This window comes from Bubalus kerabau, chromosome 13 (genome assembly GCF_029407905.1).
Source record: "Bubalus kerabau isolate K-KA32 ecotype Philippines breed swamp buffalo chromosome 13, PCC_UOA_SB_1v2, whole genome shotgun sequence".
NCBI lineage: Eukaryota > Metazoa > Chordata > Mammalia > Artiodactyla > Bovidae > Bubalus > Bubalus kerabau.
The window spans coordinates 66,728,528-66,747,616 of record NC_073636.1 but is presented as its reverse complement, the minus strand read 5'-3'; the positions used below and the strand labels follow the sequence as shown (position 1 = coordinate 66,747,616).

The window sequence follows — 19,089 nt, the reverse complement described above, 5'->3', positions numbered from 1 at the left end:
TATATCTCCTACTTTTGAATACACAGTCACCGATTGGCAGAATTACATTTAACATCACCTGTCACTGAGTTCTGGCCACCGATTGAATTATGGCAGGGGAGCGTGGAGGTGGGGAGTAGTGGGAGGCCATGAAGCTGAACAGACCCCAAGGGGTAAGCTGGGAGGCTCTACTTTGTAACAAAAGCAAAGAATGTAACTTTATAGAATGAATGCTTTTGTGTAAATAAGAAAGAATGTGCATACATTCAATGATATGGGCATTCTTCTTTTTCAAAGTAAATACAGTTAACTGTTACTAAAGGAGAGGGACTGGATCAAAGGAATGAGAGAAGGCTTTTATATTTCATTACATACTTTCTTACACTTTGAATTTTTAAACTACATGCATAGTCCACTATTTTTTTTTTTAAATAGGGCTTACCTGAGCAATGACACTGTGTGACAAATTCTTCTTTATAAACAGTTTTGTATTAAAAAGTACCACCCAATAAATGTAATTTAAAAAAATCGCTCTCCCTTTCAAGAGATGGATAAATATAAACAGATGTTTAAAGATTTGTATAAGGTTCCTCCATGTATCCTAATTATAGTGATAAGGAAGCCATCAACTTGCGGGTTTTTACTCAGAATCCTGACTATAAGCTTTCAATAATAACATGGTCACTAAGGCCTGCTAATCAAGATTCAACTGTGTGTTCGTTCGGAAGACTTAAAAGCATTCACAGCAGAGACACGGAATAATGAGGGCAGACAGCAGTGAGCTCCAGTCCTTGTGGGATCACTCTCAGCCCTAATTTTAAAAGGCCCCCCAAGTTACAGCTTCCTGTGCTGCACAGAAACCATAGGGCTGCTCTTAAATAGGGAACAATTTAAAACAAGTCCTTCTGCCCCTAAAATCTTACTGCAAATGGGTCTCTGGAAACATTTAAAAGAAAAGCTTTTTTATGCTACTCTCTCAGAGCAAACTGAGACATAAAAATCACAGTAACTTTTTTCAAAGCCCTGTTGTAAAGAGTTCAGAGGAGGATCCCTGTCGATTAGCCGCTCCTTCTCCTTCCTTCAAACTAACACTGCAGGATTCGTTTTTTTTATAATAGGAAAGGGACTTGTTTAGCCACTTTAAATGCCACTAAGCCTGCTTTACAGTGAATCAACCAGGCCTTCCTTTGCCTGTGCTGCACGCCACATACACCTCAAAGTTTTAATGCCAGGAAATGCAGTCTTTCTGCTGAGAGCAATAGCCTCCCTGTTTAGCTCATTACTGTCAAAAATAATGGTGCATTAGGGGCAATTAATGCTAATGACAGCTTCTAAAACCCATGCTTCCCCTGACAGCAAGTCCAATGTCAATGAGTGCTATTACAGGCCTTCCACACCAAACCACTGTTAATGCACTCTGACCAATGTCAAGCATCTCTCAGGAGAGCAAACAGGACCTGCTGACCCGCTCTGAGGTTCTAAGTGTGACTACTACTGAAATTACAAAGTAAAGTTGCGTATGTGACAGAGCATGCACGTGCGTGCACACACACATGCATAAAGCTTAATAAAATGAAGAGGAAGAGAGGAGATTTGTAATACTTACTCCATCACTGAAAAGAAAAAGGACAGCAGTGGCCTCAATGGGAGCTTATTATCATTGCACGAGTAACAGAGCTATAAGGCATTTCTGCTATTCTGTACTTATTTAATTTTTCCAGCAACCACAGAAATACTTGCACAAACACCAAATTTGATGTTACAAAAGGTCAAGCTGTTCCAACAATCAAGATAGCTAGGTACTGGTATAAGGATAAAAGTATAGATTAATGGAATAGAACCGCAAGTCTAGAAATTAACTTTATATTTACAGTCAATTGGTTTTTGACAAGGATGCCAAGACAAATCAACAGAGAAAGAACAGTCGTTTCAACCAAGTGCTGGAACAACTGCTCATTTACATGTAAAAGGAGGATGCTGGGTCCCTACCTCACACCACACAGAAAAATTAATTAAAAATGGATCAGAAACTTAAATGTAAAAGCTAAAATTATAAAACTCTTATAAGAAAACATAGGAGTAAATCTTCATGATCTTGGATAAGGCAACAGTTGATTAGATATGGAACTTAAGTCAGTGCTTCTTTCAGTGAAAGAAACAATTAAAAATATTGGGACTATTGAAATTAAAACATTTTGTGCATCAGAAGACAACATTAAGAAAGGGAAAAGACAGCCTACAGATGGTGAGAAGATATCTGCGAATCATATGTCTGACAAAGAACTTGTATTAAGAATATACACAGAACTCATAACTCAGGAATATAAAAAGACAGTGGAGTAAGAAAAGGAAATAAGAGCTATATAGATTCAGTTCAGTTCAGTCACTCAGTCGTGTCCAACTCTCTGTGACCCCATGAATCACAGCACGCCAGGCCTCCCTGTCCATCACCAACTCCTGGAGTTCACTCAGACTCATGTCCATCGAGTCAGTGATGCCATCCAGCCATCTCATCCTCTGTCGTCCCCTTCTCCTCCTGCCCCCAATTCCTCCCAGCATCAGAGTCTTTTCCAATGAGTAGGAAGCAAGAAATAAAAAGACAAATTTTTAATGGGGAAAAGATCTGAATAGACATTTCTCCAAAAAAGATATACAAATAACCAATTAGCACATAAAAAGATGTTCAACATCATTAGATATCAGAAAAATGCAAATCAAATCATAAGATACCACTTCACACCCACCTAGGAGGGTCAAAATGAAAAAGACAGAAAATAACAAGAGTTGATGAGGATGCAGAGAAATTGGAATGCTTATACATTGTTGGTGGGAATGTAAAGTGGTGCAGCTTCTTTGAGAAACAGTGTCAGTTCCTCAAGAAGTTAAACATACAGTTATCACATGACTCAGTACTTCCATTCCTAGGCATAAACCTAGAAGAATTGAAAACAGGTGTTCAAACAAGAACCTGTACATGAACGTTAACAGCAGCATCATTTATAATATCCAAAATATGGAAACTTCCCCACATGTCCATCAACTGATGAACGGATTAAAAAATGCAATATATCCACACAAGGGACTATTCAATTATTTAGCCATAAAAAGGAATAAAGTACTGATACATGCTACACCATGAATGAACCTTAACAATATTATGCTAAGTTAAAAACACAAGAAGCAAGATATTGTATTATTCCAGTTATATGAAATGTCCCAGACAGGCAAACCACAGAGATACAAAGTAGATCAGTAATTGCCAGGACAAAGAGGAGGATATATTCTTATAGAACAAAGAGTGTCTACAAATAGACACAGGGTTGCTTTTTGGGGTGATAAAAATGCTGTGGAATTAGATGGTACTGATAGCCACACAACTCTAGATATACTAAAGATGCTGAATTATATACTTCTAAAGGGTAATTTTCTGGTATATCCTCAATAAAACTTGTTTGAAAGAAAAAAGAAAGCTGCTTTGTACAGAATAAAAGGCTCACCCCTAAAAAGATGAATTACCACAGTTCTAAGGGCCTTGGAATGCGGGAAAACATCTTTAATCTTCAGACCACTCCATCCTTTTCTTCTCTTAAGTGGGCTGAGATGGAAGCTAAGCACTGAAAAAACAAGAGTTGGTCTCTGCCCATAGGGAGCACCCAGCTCAATGAAAAAGCAAAACTTACAAGCAAACAATGGTAATACAATGCAGTAAAAACATTTATGGACACAATATAAAATACTATAGCAAAAAAAATAAGCCAAGTAGACTGAAGCCCTAAATATAAGGGGAAAATAACTTAAAAACTCTTGGAAGAAAATACTAGAAAATACTTTTTGGATCCTGGAGCAATGTAGAATTTTTTAAAGACACAAAAAATACAAACAGTCTAGGGGAAAAAAAAGACTTTTAAATTAGGCTTCACTGAAATTAATTTCTGGGCATCAAAAGATGCCATAAAGCAACACTAAGGAATTATATCTGATGCTTATAACTAAGGATTTACTAATACATACTGCTTCAGAATACATGCAGCACCTAAAAAGAAAATCAGTAACTAAAAGACTAACAAACCAAAAGAAAAAGACAAAAGATACATGGCAATTCAGAGAAGAAACCTAAATGGCCAATAAACACAAGAAAATATGCTCAATCTTACAAGTAACCAAAGACAAACATTAAAACAACAACATACCAGTTCATATTTAACAGATTATCAAAACTCGTCATACCAGATACTGATAAGAATATGAAGAAAACAGCAATTTGGCAAAACATAAGAAAGCTGGAAGATGAGCATATCCTATGATCCCACAACTTTACTCCAGATAAATAAAATGTGCATGAAAAAATGTAGTAAGATGTTCACAGCAGCACTGTCTGTATCAGTGAAAGTCTAAGTGTCCAACAACAGAAAATGAATTAATAAATCTAATGCATTCATAAAAGGAAGACAATTTTATAAAATTATTTATATTTATGCATAGCTCTAAGTTTGACATGCATAAATATGGCTGTCATAAAATTAGTATTGAGTGAAAACAAGCAAATTGCAAAAGGATGCATATAATGAAGCATATAAATCTGGGGAAATTGCAAATCAATGCACTATACTGCTTAAAATGTAAAAACTGGCGTTGGAATATACACTTCAAATGTGGGGAAAGAGGAAAGAAAAAGTGAAGAATATACAGAGAGCTTAAGTTCAATCTATAGGATTTTATTTCTTACCAAAATAAAACAAAATGAAGGAGAGGGGTTTCCCTGGTGGTCCAGTGGTAAAGAATTCACCTGCCAATGCAGGAAATACAGGTTCGATCCCCGCTCCAGGAAGATCCCGCATGCAACCAAGCTGTGTGCCACAGCTCCTGAGCTGTGCTCCTGAGCCCAGGAGCTGCAACTACTGAGCCCATGTGCAGCAACTACTGAAACCCGCGTGCCCTAGAGCCCATGCTCCACAACAAGAGAAGCCACCGCAGCGAGAAGCCTGCCTACCACAGCTCGACAGTATCCCCACTCTCTGCGACTAGAGAAAGCCTACACGCAGCAATACAGACCCAGCACAGCCAAAAATAAAATAAACATAACAAAGGAGAAAATATAGCAAAATGTTTGGGTTTGAGGGAGACAAATAGCTGGTAGGTATATAACAATGATACTATTCTCTATTCTTCTCTGTATTTTTGAAATAGTCTAAACTGAAAAAATAAAAATAAAATTCTAAGGGAGCACTGAAGGAGCAACATTTGAATTAGATCTTACAGGATGAGTACTTCAGCAAGGGAGGGGAAGAACATTCCCCACGGAGGAAACAACAGATGCCCAAGTGCACATGCACGTGGAGTATAGATGAGGACCAGCATGCAGTCAGGAGCAGCTAGAGCTGAGTGGATGAGGCTGTAACCACAATGAAGGATGCCCAAGTGCCTTGCGTGGAGGGCCTTCAAAGGGCACACCGAGGCGTCTAGACCTTACTCATGTGCAATAGGAAACCAAAGAAATGTTTAACCACAGGAACACTGTGATTTTTATCATTCTAGTGGTGTTTATGGCGCTTATGAAGTGGAAGGGGGCAGAGAAGGAAGACAGTGAAACTTGCTGGAAACTACCTACCTATTTACTTGGGATCTACCGAAGTGGGACCAAAGAACAAAGGAATTACGGAAAAGCCATTTAAAGGTGGACTCAACAGGGCTTGGTGACTGACTGAAGTCAGAAGTGGAAAGGAAGAGAGAGATTAAGAATGGCCGTGATGCATGGGTATGGCACTTAAATTGGGTATATTGGTATCAAGATTGTACAGGTAGAAGGAAGGTTTCAAGCAAAAAAAAAAAAAAAAAGTTTGCCTTTCAATGAGTTCAGCTACAAATAACAAAAATAAGGCCCCTTACAGCAGGCAACTAAAAGTGAAAGAATCTGACTTTTAAAGGTTCAAGGCTGCAGTCCATGGGTCGCTATGAGTTGGACACGACTGAGTGACTCCCCTTTCACTTTTCACTTTCATGCATTGGAGAAGGAAATGGCAACCCACTCCAGTGTTCTTGCCTGGAGAATCCCAGGGACGGGGGAGCCTGGTGGGCTGCCATCTATGGGGTCGCACAGAGTCAGACATGACTGAAGCAACTTGGCAGCAGCAGCAGCAGCACACACTACAATACTTTCTATCCAAATCTGTGTTAGTGAATGGACTAGGATCAGATGTCTCCTGCCTAAAAAGGTCAGACATGAGGGAGAGAAAAGGCAGAGCGATTAGAGTTCCAGAAAACATCCTCCTTTCTGCCAAACTTTTAATCTAAATGCTGAATCTATGTTAAGTAATGGCCCGCTTTTGAAAAGGTCAAACTTTTTGGCTTTGTGTCCTTTCATTAAAGAAAAGTGACACAAGGCCAACCGGAGGAGCTCTCCAAAGGCTGAATCTGGGATAAAATGAGCAAAAAATAAATGATGACAGTAACGGATTATAAAATATACAGTAAAATAAGAATCCATGAATAACTAAATACAGGGAGAGGTGGACAGCGTTTTCTTACAGTGAAATTCCAAGTAATAAATGTAGATGGAATGAAAGAGAAAAATCACCTTTTGGCAAACACCATATTAATAACTCTTGCAGGCAAAATCGTCAGGGTATGTACAGTCTCAAAATATCATTTCAGCAGACACTTAATTACAAAGCAAAAAAAACAGCAACTTTATAATAGAGAAACCTAGCAGATGCCACCTTAACCAGGAGATGAAGGTTAACATCACCAGCAATGAGACATACCAACAGCATATACTTCCTAACAGGACACACTGGGAAGGAACATTGCTTTTAGAGTATTTTTGCATGACCTGAATTTAATTATGAGGAAACAGCAGACAAACCCAAAGTAAGGAACACTATACAAACTAACTGGCCAGTACTTTGCAAAAGTGTCAAGGTCACAAAAGACAGAATACCCTAATTGGAGGAGGGTAAAGGGTCATGGCAACTGAAGGAATATGTGATCCCAGGTTGAATCTGGGACCGGAAAAGGGACATTAGTAAGATACCTAGTGGAATCTGAATTAAGTCTACACAGATCAGTTAATAGTATTGTATTAGTGTTAATTTTCAGATATTGAAATTATATTAGTTATATAAGGTATACATTTGGGGCAGCTGGATAAGGGGTATACAGGAATTTTCGCAATTTAAGACGGAAATGATTTCAAAATGAGAAAGTTTAATTAACAAAGAAAAGTCAGTGGAAAATGACATTTGAATAGTGAAGAAAACAGCTGTCGCAAATAGCATATATATAACTATTGAAAAGGCACTGTAACACCACAAGTTCCCCTGACCCAATAGAACGTGGGACAGTGTGGCCAAGGAGATGCAACAAAGACAGTGGCAGAAACATGAAGAAATGACAGCTCTAAGGACAAAGTAATACCATGAACAGGCCGGCAGGTGCAGCGCACACAGGTCTCAGCCTCTGAGCTGGCTCAGTACTCACCAGGGCACGTAAGTACACCAGCACTGTGGAGGGGATTCACCAAGCACAGACAGGCTAGAGGTTTTGGACAAATTACTTTACCCCTCATCAGTGAAAGGAAAAGGACTCCACGCACCTGTTAGGACTGTTGTAAGAATAAAATAATACAAGCAAAAGCACGGAGAACTGTGCTGTGTATGTCACATGCTTTCATGCTGATGACTCTAAGGCAGAATAAGAAAGGTTAAACCGTATCACATAGTTCAAGAAAGTAGGAAAATGTGTAATTCATCTTCAATAAACTTTTATCCAAAAAGATAAAAATGAGTCACAGTGCCTGGAGGGGCAGACGTCAGTTAGCTGAGAAAACCACTAATGTGAAATAACTCATTCTCACAAAGCATCAGATAAATGAGGCAGAGCTTTCCACCCTTAAAACCACTTGGATCTTCAACACAACTCAAGACAGCTAAACATCTGAAACACAGTTCATTAGGAAGGATTACCGATTTTCTTTTGTATTTCACCCTGAAAGCTTCACTATGCTGCTACAGATCACGTGATGCTTTTGGTCCCCTTAATTAGCACCAAGCCCATTTGTAAATCTATCAAGGCCAACCATAGAACACATCTTAAGAATATTTATATCTCAGGGGAATTAGGGATGATTTTAATTTTTTCTACTTCTTAAATTTTATGTTAATAGGGTAAGGCTAAGTTACAATGCAAAATGAATAACTGACAAATCCAGCTGCCTATGATCAAGTTCTTGGCTGAGTCTGTCAAACAGCATAGTTCAAACCTACCTCTCTCTTAACATATTCATTTTAACTGGGTCATAAGAGAGGTCAACACATGTAAATGGTTAATGCCATATGCCTGTATGGTCATTTCCTTGGGTGTACTAACATGGCAATGGGGATGACAAGAAAGCACTCACCTCTACAGTATTTGCAATGTAACGGCTGTCACCTTCAACTTTGACAGAGAAGTCATAATAACCACTGGAAAATTTGACATTCATGAAGTTTAGCTCAAAAACATCCCTGTTAAGAACGACAGTGGGGTTAGCAACAACTCGCACAGGAAAATCACAAACGGACACAACAAACAGGCTGCAAAGTGCAGCATTCCAGGGATGCACCACTTTTTTTACTTTTCCACTTCCCACCCATCTTGGGCCACCTCCTGTTCAATCACGTATTATTATGAGGGGCAAACTTCAAAACCACCTAAAATGACCTTCTCTTTCAAGTCTCCAAAGTCTTCTTTTTCTATTCCCTACCCACCCCTCCTCCCAGCTCATAAAAATCCCACCTTCTTCAGGTAAGTCTTCCACAATTACATTTTTTTTTTAAAGTGGAAATGTTCAAAGAGGTTGGCGTAGGGTAGTATAATTGTAGGTAATTTTCTGCATTAATTCTACTTTCCTGTGCTTTTTGAATTTCCTAAAAAGGGCATATCTTACTTTAACTTACTAATTCAAAACTTAAAAGTTTCCTACAAAAACTAACCCTTAATTTTTTTTTTAATTACCTAACAATAACACGCAGCCATTGAAGATAAGACTACGGAAGTATATTAAGCCTATGGGGGAAATGTTCCTGACACATTGTTATTAATAAAGCATAATCCTAAATGTAGGTAACTTTGGTTTTATGATCTGGGTTATATTGGCTGCAGGCTGACTTTTCAAAATAAGTATGTCAGCGCTCTGCAGAGATGTGCTCAGGACTTACCCAATGGGGGTGAACGATGTCTTCTGAAGGACTGTAGCTCTGGAAGCAACAGATTTCGCATGTTCTAGTTTAACAGTAGCCTGAGTCAAAGGCTGGGACAGAACATTGGTGACCTGCAACTGGAAATACATTTCAAAATTATCTGTAGCCACAGAAGCTGAGGGACTACAGATTTTTGCTTCTAGGGGTGGAAGCTTTATCCACAGGAGTGAGCTCTGCTGGGGGAGAACCATTTCATTTCAAGAACCGTCTCTGACCTGTGGCCTACTATCTCTGAAGGATCAAACAGAGGAAAACACAATTAGTTCAGAATGACATAGATTATAGAATCTTAGGGGTGGGGGAGATCTTAAAGATGATTTTACCCAATGATCTCATTTTTCAGGTAAGGAAACCAAAGTCTAGGGAAAGACAATGACTGGCTTCAGATCACACAGTTAACATTTCCTTCTCTCTGATCCCCTTATCTTCCCACTCTACTGCTCTACTATAGTACTTAAAAAAGAAAAATTATTAGCAAGAAAAATACTTTATGACGGTATGGGCAATGAGAAAACTGAAGAAATATGGATAATGTTAGTAACAGTCATTTGTTAAAAGTCGACTATTTGCCAGATACCAGGCTAAGCACTTGTATCTATCCTACCACCAATCGTCTGAGACAGCTGGTATAATCTTCACTTTACAGATGAAGAAACTGAGGCCACAAGAGGATATGGAGCAACTGAAGCCCACACAGCTAAGGACTGAAACGCCAGGCTATCTAGCTTCAAAAGCCAGTACTGTTTCTACTTTGCTTTCTTAGCTCCCCTGATTCATGGTAAACTGTATTACCCAGGTGAGTTCTCACCCCAGTCTTTGCTGAGGGGAGGTGACACTTAAGTAGGGGAACAAGAGGCAACTCGAGTCTGGGGCACTTCTCCTGGAGAGTATCTGAAGGACCCTGCAAAGCACAAGAACTGATGGGACAGGTGGACAGTCCTATGTGAACGCGTGTATTTAGATATCAACAAGATGCTAATTTTTTATGCAGATTTTAGCTGCTCACTGTTTCCAAACAATAGCAACAAATGCCTCATTGGAATGGAAAACTCTTAAGTGTGTGCATTTTGTTCTGCTCAGACAGTTAACACACACAACCGTCCTTGCTTACTGCTGAGGGGACGGAGTGCTACGTTATGAAGAAGTGGAAAGATACACTGTCGGCTCCAAGGAATAAGCGACCTGACACTGATCTTAACAATGTTAAAGAAAGCTATCTTAAAATAATGGATTTAGAAAGTCTGGGTATAGGAAAATACATTTTAAGAAGTTAAGACTTCTCTATACATCTGGACTTATGAATCCATAAATGCAGTTTTCCAGCACTTCATTGAAAGCTGTACTACTTCAAATACTCAAAAAAAAAAAAATCCTGTGACTAGTTCACTGAGTCCCCATTTGCTCTTCATTTAAGAGATATGTCGTATCTCCAATGATAATGGGGGTTACCATTGGCTGTGTAGATTTCTGGAAGCCCAACACTGGAAATGGCAATCAGAGCAGCACTCTGGGGACATGGAAGTCATACCCGCAGGATAGCCTGTTCCTGAGTGTACGAAGGAGAGCCCTCGGGCACAACCACAACGGGCACATGGTAGCGATTCTCAGAGAGCGCAGCGGCAGCAGAGGCCACACTGAAGGCTTCAGAGAGTGACTCAAAGTTCTTCTTGCTGAAGATGGTGTTCATGAGCTGGATGACCTGATCCTGCAAGAAAAGGCGAACACAGCTTGAGATCTTCCTCAGTCAGGCAGCGGGGACAGCCACCCATCCCTGTCCACCTGGGCTCAGTCATTCCTCCTGTTTCCAAGTGTTCACATGAGAAGTCGTTCAGCCACTAACCAATTTGGTAGGGGTGGGGGAAGCAAATATTCTGCATTTAAGCGTAAAACTTATTTGGTTGGTTTTTTGCATCTTCTAGTACAAACTGAAAGGGATGCATTTCTTTGTCAACCATTTATGAATGCTTGCTGTACAAATGTAAGGAACTTCTAGACAACTACTGAGATATAAAAGTTACTATATTATACCTATCGCAGTGCCCATTTGTTCCAAGTCTATGTGTGCCAGGCACTGTTACAGGTGTATTAACTCAGATCATGACAAAGAGCCTGAAAAGACTGCTCTCAATCCTTTCCAAATAAGGAAACTGAGGCTAAAGGAAGTTAATTAACTCTTACAAGTTAAGACAGAAAGAAAAAGAGAAGGACCAAAATTCACATGTAGGTCTGTTTGTCTCCGAAGTCCTTTCATAATAAAATATGTCCTTTCCTGTTTCCCCTCACCCTCCCAGCTTAGCTCCCCTCCTACCCAACCCACCTCCACACAGGATGCTGGGACTAAGTAGGTATTTACAAGACCAAACTGCACAGCCAAAATGTCCATTAGAAAGAAACTAAAATAACTCTCCATTAAGAACTAATGGGCTGCTTAGAGAAGAGGACTGAAAGCAATTTTTAAAAAAAGTAGAACCTAAAAGGCATTATTAAAATTCTAGAGGTTGTTTGCTTAAGAGGAAACATTTTCCATTTCAATCAGTTTTGTTTTTTAAGATCTACCATCTAACAAAAGAGCTCCCCTTGTTCCCGACAGTGTTATTCACAGTCGACATGAAATAATTTTCTTTAATTGTAACAATTACATTTTCCATCACTAAGCTGTTGACATGTTAAAATGGGGGACTGTTCACCAGAATGGTTATATCAAAAGCAGTGACAGCAAAATTATCCCAGCCAAATATCTGGTTGGTAGAAGCCTGGGAATAAAGCAAAACAAAGTTTAAGTTGTTTAATGCAGAATATCACCAATTCATCAACTGCACTGCGTACAGGAAAATCTCTAAATGATTTGTACCATAAGACCCATGTTCTTGCACTTTCACCTGTAATGGAAATTTAATAAGGGTGTGGTGTCTCTAGACCTCTAAAAACTCAGGATGAAGGAGAAGACAACATAAAAATGCTAACACGTGAATAAATTATCAGATCATAGCCTCTAGAGAAAATACAAAATTAACTCAAATTACTCAAGAAAGGTAATTATTTACCGTTTAGTTGAAACTCGGCACACAACTCACAATGCATTCCTAACACACAAAAGAAATGGAAATTCTAACTGGGGACCCAAATCTTTCCTCCTCAAATTAAAACAGCAGGAGCTTGTATTTGAAGTCCTTGAGATCAAGGGTTGGTTACCTTCTTACAAACAAGGGGTATCAAGAGGGTCCCACTCTCAAGACTTTCCACACACATTTCAACTAAAGGTTCCTTCAGGTTAACAAGCTCCTCTTGAAAAAAGAAAGAAAAGAACTAACTCTTGGTGGATGTCTGGTAGACATATGCCTCTCAGTGAACTATGTCAATCAGCACAGATTAGCTCTGATTGAGCCATTGCCGAGGGTCGGAGGGAGAGAGAACAGGCAATTTTGACATATAGGGTGCTTCTCAAGAGAAAAAGGATATGCACGGGCCACCAGCGTGGAAAGAATTCATGAGACAAGCACTTAGGAGCGCTGGGGAGGAAAGGGAGGTGGACAGAGAAAAATGCACTTGGCCTCTGTGCCACTGTCTCATGACAAAACCATATTCCATTTAAAACAAGTGTAGCAATTTGCTTTCATGCCTGTCCCACTGACAACCAATTTCTCAAGAACAGGCTTCACATTTTTCTTTCTCATTTCCATGCCGAACCCAAGATAGCCCAAAGCTAACCAAATAGCCCTCTCTGAAAGGCTATCGTTAGGAGATAATGTCAAGGACGCCTTTGAGTTTCATGTCAGAGAACTGTGATGTAGGCAGGCACCTCCTTAATGGATGGCTCCGTCCCCACATGGTCCATAAGCTTGTAGGTGGCAGCCACAAACAATGCCGTCGTTTCCAGTCCTTCTTCAAACTGGAGATACACACCTCCCAGTTCATCCAGGCGAGCAACAAGGTCCTGTCACGACAAAAACGGAAGCTGGTTGGAAATCAGGGGATAAAACAGAGGTAAGATGGACAAACCACTGTCACCCCAGTGCAGACAAGGTTTTGGGAAATGTCAGTCTGCAGACCACTTCAGTCTCTCAGTGCTTTCTCAACCAAGGCGCTTAGGCGGAAAGCGAAGTACAGCATACAGGCATCTGAAGAGAACGGTATCTTCTGTGGCTCTGAGAGTGCTCCTTCCCCAACCCCTTCAACTTGTGCCCAAGCCCAGGAGTCAGGGCACTCAAGGCACCAACTGCTCTGGGCAGAAGGCCAGTGGGCCAGGCTGCGGTGTAGCTGGGAAGCATTGTGACGTGGATGGATTCGAAGGCCATCCGTTTGGATACAAGCTCTAGAGCTATGCCTTTCTCTTCCTTAATCAATGCTCTAAAGGATGGAGAGAGACATACTGCTCTCCTGGGGAACATGATGAGGCAGCTAACGTGCCTGTGGGGCAACCCAGTGACAACACTGTCAGACTGCCTGTCATCACTGGCTATGCGGTCCCTGAGAGCAGGCTCTGAGCAGCGGGAGGGCCTGGGCAAAGGATGCAAGAAGAGCAAAAACCACAGCGACCACTTGCTGAGTGTCGACTCTGTACTAGGCACTTTAGAACTCCACTTGCTCCTAACTACCACCATGTAGGGAAATTGAGGCTCAGGCATTAATAATTTGTCTGAGATAACAAAGTAGTAAGTAAAAAAAAAAAAAAAAAAATGAATTTCAGGTTTGTTATGTTCTAAAATCTGTGGACTATGAGACCATACCTACCAAAGCAGGATGAAGTAGTTTGTTGTCTCATTGATGGTGTAACTATACTTGCCTAACCAATACTCCCTATGAAATACTGCTCTGATACAAAGAACAGAAGTGTGCCAAGGATATGAAAAGAAAGGTAACTGGCTGTAACAAATGATTCATGTTTATCTGTAAGACTCTTCTAATGGTTTCAAAGACAGGAACTGGGAGATTCCCTTGGCAAAATAAATTTGTACCTCAATCTCCTCCACGATGCTTCTCAGGTCAGCCTGCTGGGATAGGTAGGAGGCCGTCTGCAGAGCCTGGACTGTTCTGGAATGTAAAGAGTAGAACCCCAATGAATGGCAAGTCTCTACGCACCCCTTCCTGTATCGGGATATCTGTAAAAATATCCTGCTCTTGTTCTTTAGAAATGTAAGACAGTCTCGGGCCGGAAGGAGCTGGTTTACAATCTATATGGGAAAGAGGCAACAAAGACCATCACATCACATTACAAGGAGTTCCCTGATGGTCTAGTGGTTAGGACTCAGCGCTCTCATCACCGGGATCCCAGATTCAATCATTGGTTGGGGAACTAAATCCCATAAGCCACGTAGTACAGCCAAAAAAATAGACCGTTACTATCACAAAGTTCACTACAGCTAGAGAGAAGGCAATCTGGGCAACAGGATCCACAAAAGTACTGAAGGCAGAGAGAAGAGATGGAGCACCAGTGAACCCCCTTCTGAACCTCCGTTTGGTTCCTAATGGCATTGCACAGAGAACACTAGACGAAGACTTCATTAGCTCTAGAAGAGATACACTCTGAGATAGAATGGGAGTCAATTCAACCAAGGAATATTGGGCATCCCCATGTCATATGAGGTACTGTGCCAGGCAGAGGCTAGCTACCTGTGAACTTTCTACTTTTCTTACTCCAAGACCAAAGAAACTCCGTGGAATGTACATTTGCAGGTTGCTGGTAGAAGCGGGAGCAACTTTTCTGAAAGCAGATGAATGCAGTAGAAGCAGGAAGCGTTTGGTAAACACACAGCTAACACGTGTGCTGCTGTCATCCTGCTAGGAGCCCTGAGAGCTGCCCGTCCTTGCGGCATTAAATAAGGTGAAAGGAATTAAAGGTCTGGTTCTCAAACCAGAGTCTATTCTTTTTTTTCCCTTTTCTATTTCTATTATCATTTATTTCTGACTATAAAAGTACATATTTGCCAAAAATTCACACAGATTACTAAAGAAAGTTAAATTTCTTTAGGTTGTTTAAGAAAGTTAAAATTCTTGTAATGCCTACCCCTAAAAGATAACTGCTCTCCAATTTATCTTTAACTTAATAGACTGTACACACTTTTCCATGAGTACATATAAATGTATTTCATCCTTATTAACAATGACAAAGTATTATATTGCTTAGATGAACCATATTTACTCACTTAATCTTCAACTGATGCACATGTATGTTTTACTAGGTCATTCAGTGCTGTAACTGTGAACCCTTATCCATGATTGTATATGTATATATACATTTTAATTCACTGAAGTGAAATTCACATGAAATTAGCCATTTGAAATTAGCCATGCTAAATTCAGAGACATTTAGTATGTTTCACAATGTTGTATAATCACCACCTCTATATAGTCTTAAAGCATTCCCATCAGTCCAAAATATTAATAAAACCCTACATCCATTAAACAGTTTCACTACATTTCCCATCCCCCACTCTCCCTGCCCCCTGGCCCTGGCAATCTGTGTTCTGTCTCTATGGATTTACCTATTCTGGATATTTCATATAAATGGAGTCATACAAATGTGACCTTTTGTGTTTAGCTTCTTTCATTTAGCATAATGTTTTCAAGGCTTGTCCACTCTAACACAATCAGCACTTCACTCTTAAGGTGTGATGTAGCATGTATGTCCGACAAAGGTTTGCATAGTCAAAGCTTACGGTTTTTCCAGTGACTACTGAAAAACTATTGTATGGATGTGACAGCTGAGCGCCAAAGAATTGATGCTTTCAAACTGTGATGCTGGAGAAGACTCTTGAGAGTCCACGGGAATGCAAGGAAATCAAATGAGTCAATCCTAAAGGAAATCAACCCTGAATATTCATTGCAAAGACTGATGCTGAAGCTAAAGCTCCAATACTTTGGCTACTTGACGTGAAGAGCTAATTCACTGGAAAAGACTCTGATGCTGGGAAAGACTGAGGGCAGGAGGAGAGGGGGGTGACAGAGGAAGAGATGTTTGGGTTGCATCACGGACTCAATGGACATGAGTTTGAGCAAACTCCAGGAGTTGGTGATGGACAGGGAAGCCTGGCATGCTGGGGTCACAAAGAGTTGGGCACGACTTAGTGAACAACAAACAACAAGTAAGTATGTCCATGTAAGATATTTTATTAGGTTCTATTCTCTTAAAGTGGGTAACTTAGAATGGAAATGGTGCTTTTAGAAGTGGAATGGAGAGAGCTGAGGACCCCTAGTGGTTAAGCTGATGCTGCTCAACCCCAGAAAGGTTCTCTAATTCTCAAGAGATGACCAGGCCTTTGTGTAAAAACACCATTTATCAAGTCAGTATTTTGGGGGATGTAGAGAGAGAATTTGTCTGCTTTCGTTGTAATTATAACAATTTAGATTCCCTCCATGGAAAAAAAATTCCATTAAGGTGGCAAGCTGGAAAACAAGAGGAGTCAGAACTCATGGAGATGCTTGTTAGAATGCACTTGAGAAAATGAAACCTGAATTTCCAAACAAGACAGCAATCCCACACCTGCCTACAATAAACACTGAGCCCAGAAAAGACTGCTAGGAGAGCCTAGAAAGAACTTTTCAATTAAGATATCATTTTTCTCTTCTTCAGAACAAGAGAGCGTCACACTGGTAACAACCTCAGAAGTTTTCAGAATGAAATTAATCCACTTAGCTTTTATCATTGGCTTTATTTATTCCCCCTCTCCCTCTGGAGCACTATATGCAAACACTAAGAAAGCAGATCCTGTCTTACTAATATACTGTTGATGATTCAAAGACACTGGGTTATGAGAGACCACAACAGCATCTTTTTAGATTGTTCACTCAAGCTCACAAATGTTCTTTTCCTGTTCTAGACAAGTTTATGAACATTCATTTCCTAGAATAAGTTCAATTAAATGTAGAAGGCCCATTTAGAAAAGTCTTAATTTATATCAGATTTCCTAAAACAGGGCAATTGAGTAGTAATATTATATAAGGCATTCTGCCAGTTTGATCTTCACAATAACCCTATGAGACAGATATCATTCTCCCTGTTTAACATACGAAAACACTGAGGTTTAGGGAGGTTAAACAGCCTGCTCATGGTCACAAAGTATAAGAGGCTGGACTTGAACATTTCTCTCGCATCCCAAGCGTGTGGTCTTCCTATCTGAAGTTTTTCAAGAGGAGAGAACAGAAATATAAAAGTATAGTTTTGAATTTAACTCTTTCTTGGGCACCTACCATGGTACCAGGCTCTCTGAGCACTACAAATAAAGCTTACAATCTAATCCAGAAAAAATTACAATACAATCAAGTAACTAGCTCCCTAAGAAAGGGACCTGAGAAGGAAATGCTCTAGCGAGCATGAACTCCATGCGGCCCATGCCCACTAAGACCAGGCACTGCACTAAGCTCTTCACAAGAACCATCTTACTGAACCTTAATATTTGTTCTGTGATGTAAGGATTACTGATCTTATTTACAGATGAGGCTCAGAGAGGTTAGTAACTTGCCCAAAGTCACACAGCAAGAAACAGAGCTAGTATTCAAACTCAAGTCTAACAGACCCCAAAATGGATATACTTTCTTTGTACTTCTTTCTGTTATGGAGTTTAGAGGAGGGCGATTTTCCCTTTTGCTCAGAGGGCAATGGAAAGATATTTCTGTAGAAGGTAGCATCTGAGTGAGGCACTGACAAATGAATTCATGACAGGAGACACAGTGGTGATAAGTCCTCTGACCTGAAACCAGAGGACCACAAGGGCCAAGCACTGGGCAAAGTGTGCACAAAATGTCATTCCTAGGAAAAGTCCCAGCCCCCAAGTCACTGATTACTGACCACGTGAAAATGAGTAGGATGTGAGAGTGACAGAGAAAGGCAACTGACTGTGAACCTGCTCTTATCAAAGCTTCAAGTTTAGAAACATTTCAGTTCTTAGCAAAAGCAAAAAGCAAACCAAACACTGGGAGACAACTGAACTACTCTGCAGGAGGGCACTGTGTCGCTAATGTCTTGCTGACGATAAACAGGAGTCCAGGTACTCCAATCCCTCTCAGGGTTGCAATTAAATGGGGAACACGTAGAAAATGAAATATATGTATACTGTTCTTAATGAGGAGTTTCAGGATCAAAGGGGGGAAAAAACTATGTGCAACTTTTAAGCTTAGTAAACATCCTGAAGTCAGTTACAATACACGTATATTAAATGTATAACAAACAGGAAAGTTGCTCAGTGTTCCTTCCTAGTGAGTGCTTCTCCCTCACCCGAGCCTTTTGCAGACGAGCAGGGTTAGATCCCTATGATACTCTCCCCTCTGAGCCCCTACTCCCCCGCTGGGTGCTGTCACCCACAGCTCTAAGGGACCTCATGAGCCCTCCTCCATGGCAGAGTCTCCACCATCACACCATGGCCTGGCCAAGCCTCAGCACGAGATGCACATGGCTCCCTGGCCTCCCTCTCCCTTGGTCACTCCTACCCTTGTTTCAGCCCTAACCTCAAATGCAATCGTGTCTCTCTGTAGCAGCACACTTATGTTCTGACTCAGTATTTGCCCTGGCCAGAGCAGCTACGGGAGACCAGGTCTTGGGGAGCTGCACGAGGACATGGACCTTAGTACAACACGATGTCTGCAGTGCCGACAGAGCACCTGGAGCACAGCAGGTGCCCAGACAATACCTGTGGAACCAGAGGATGAAGCCTCTCGGGGAAGCAGCCTGAGAAGCGTTTGAGATGAGGACTTACGCTAGCACGGTCTCCTCCTTGCTGAGGCGGGCAGTAAGGGCACCGAGCGCTTCCTGGGAAGCCAAGGGGAGACCAAAGCCACTCATGGCTGCCACTGCATGGTAGATCTGGGCCACCGAGGAGTCTTCGCTCACAGCTGCCAGCAGCAGGTCTTTGGTCTCATTTGAAATAGAGATCTAAGAAAG

General features: G+C 40.8%; 1 protein-coding gene across 2 annotated transcripts in view; it reads right to left on the bottom strand.

Annotated features, from left to right (window-relative positions):
* The window catches only part of RPN2 (ribophorin II), a 51,599-nt gene that overhangs the window by 19,106 nt on the left and 13,404 nt on the right, over nt 1-19,089 (bottom strand). For both annotated transcript variants that reach the window (XM_055544992.1, XM_055544993.1), the window contains exons 4-9: nt 18,905-19,080; nt 14,171-14,246; nt 13,015-13,149; nt 10,744-10,920; nt 9,174-9,292; nt 8,375-8,480 (exon numbers count right to left, since the gene is read on the bottom strand). In XM_055544992.1, the coding sequence (XP_055400967.1) occupies nt 8,375-8,480; nt 9,174-9,292; nt 10,744-10,920; nt 13,015-13,149; nt 14,171-14,246; nt 18,905-19,080 (789 nt within the window). The remainder of the gene's footprint in view (nt 1-8,374; nt 8,481-9,173; nt 9,293-10,743; nt 10,921-13,014; nt 13,150-14,170; nt 14,247-18,904; nt 19,081-19,089) is intronic.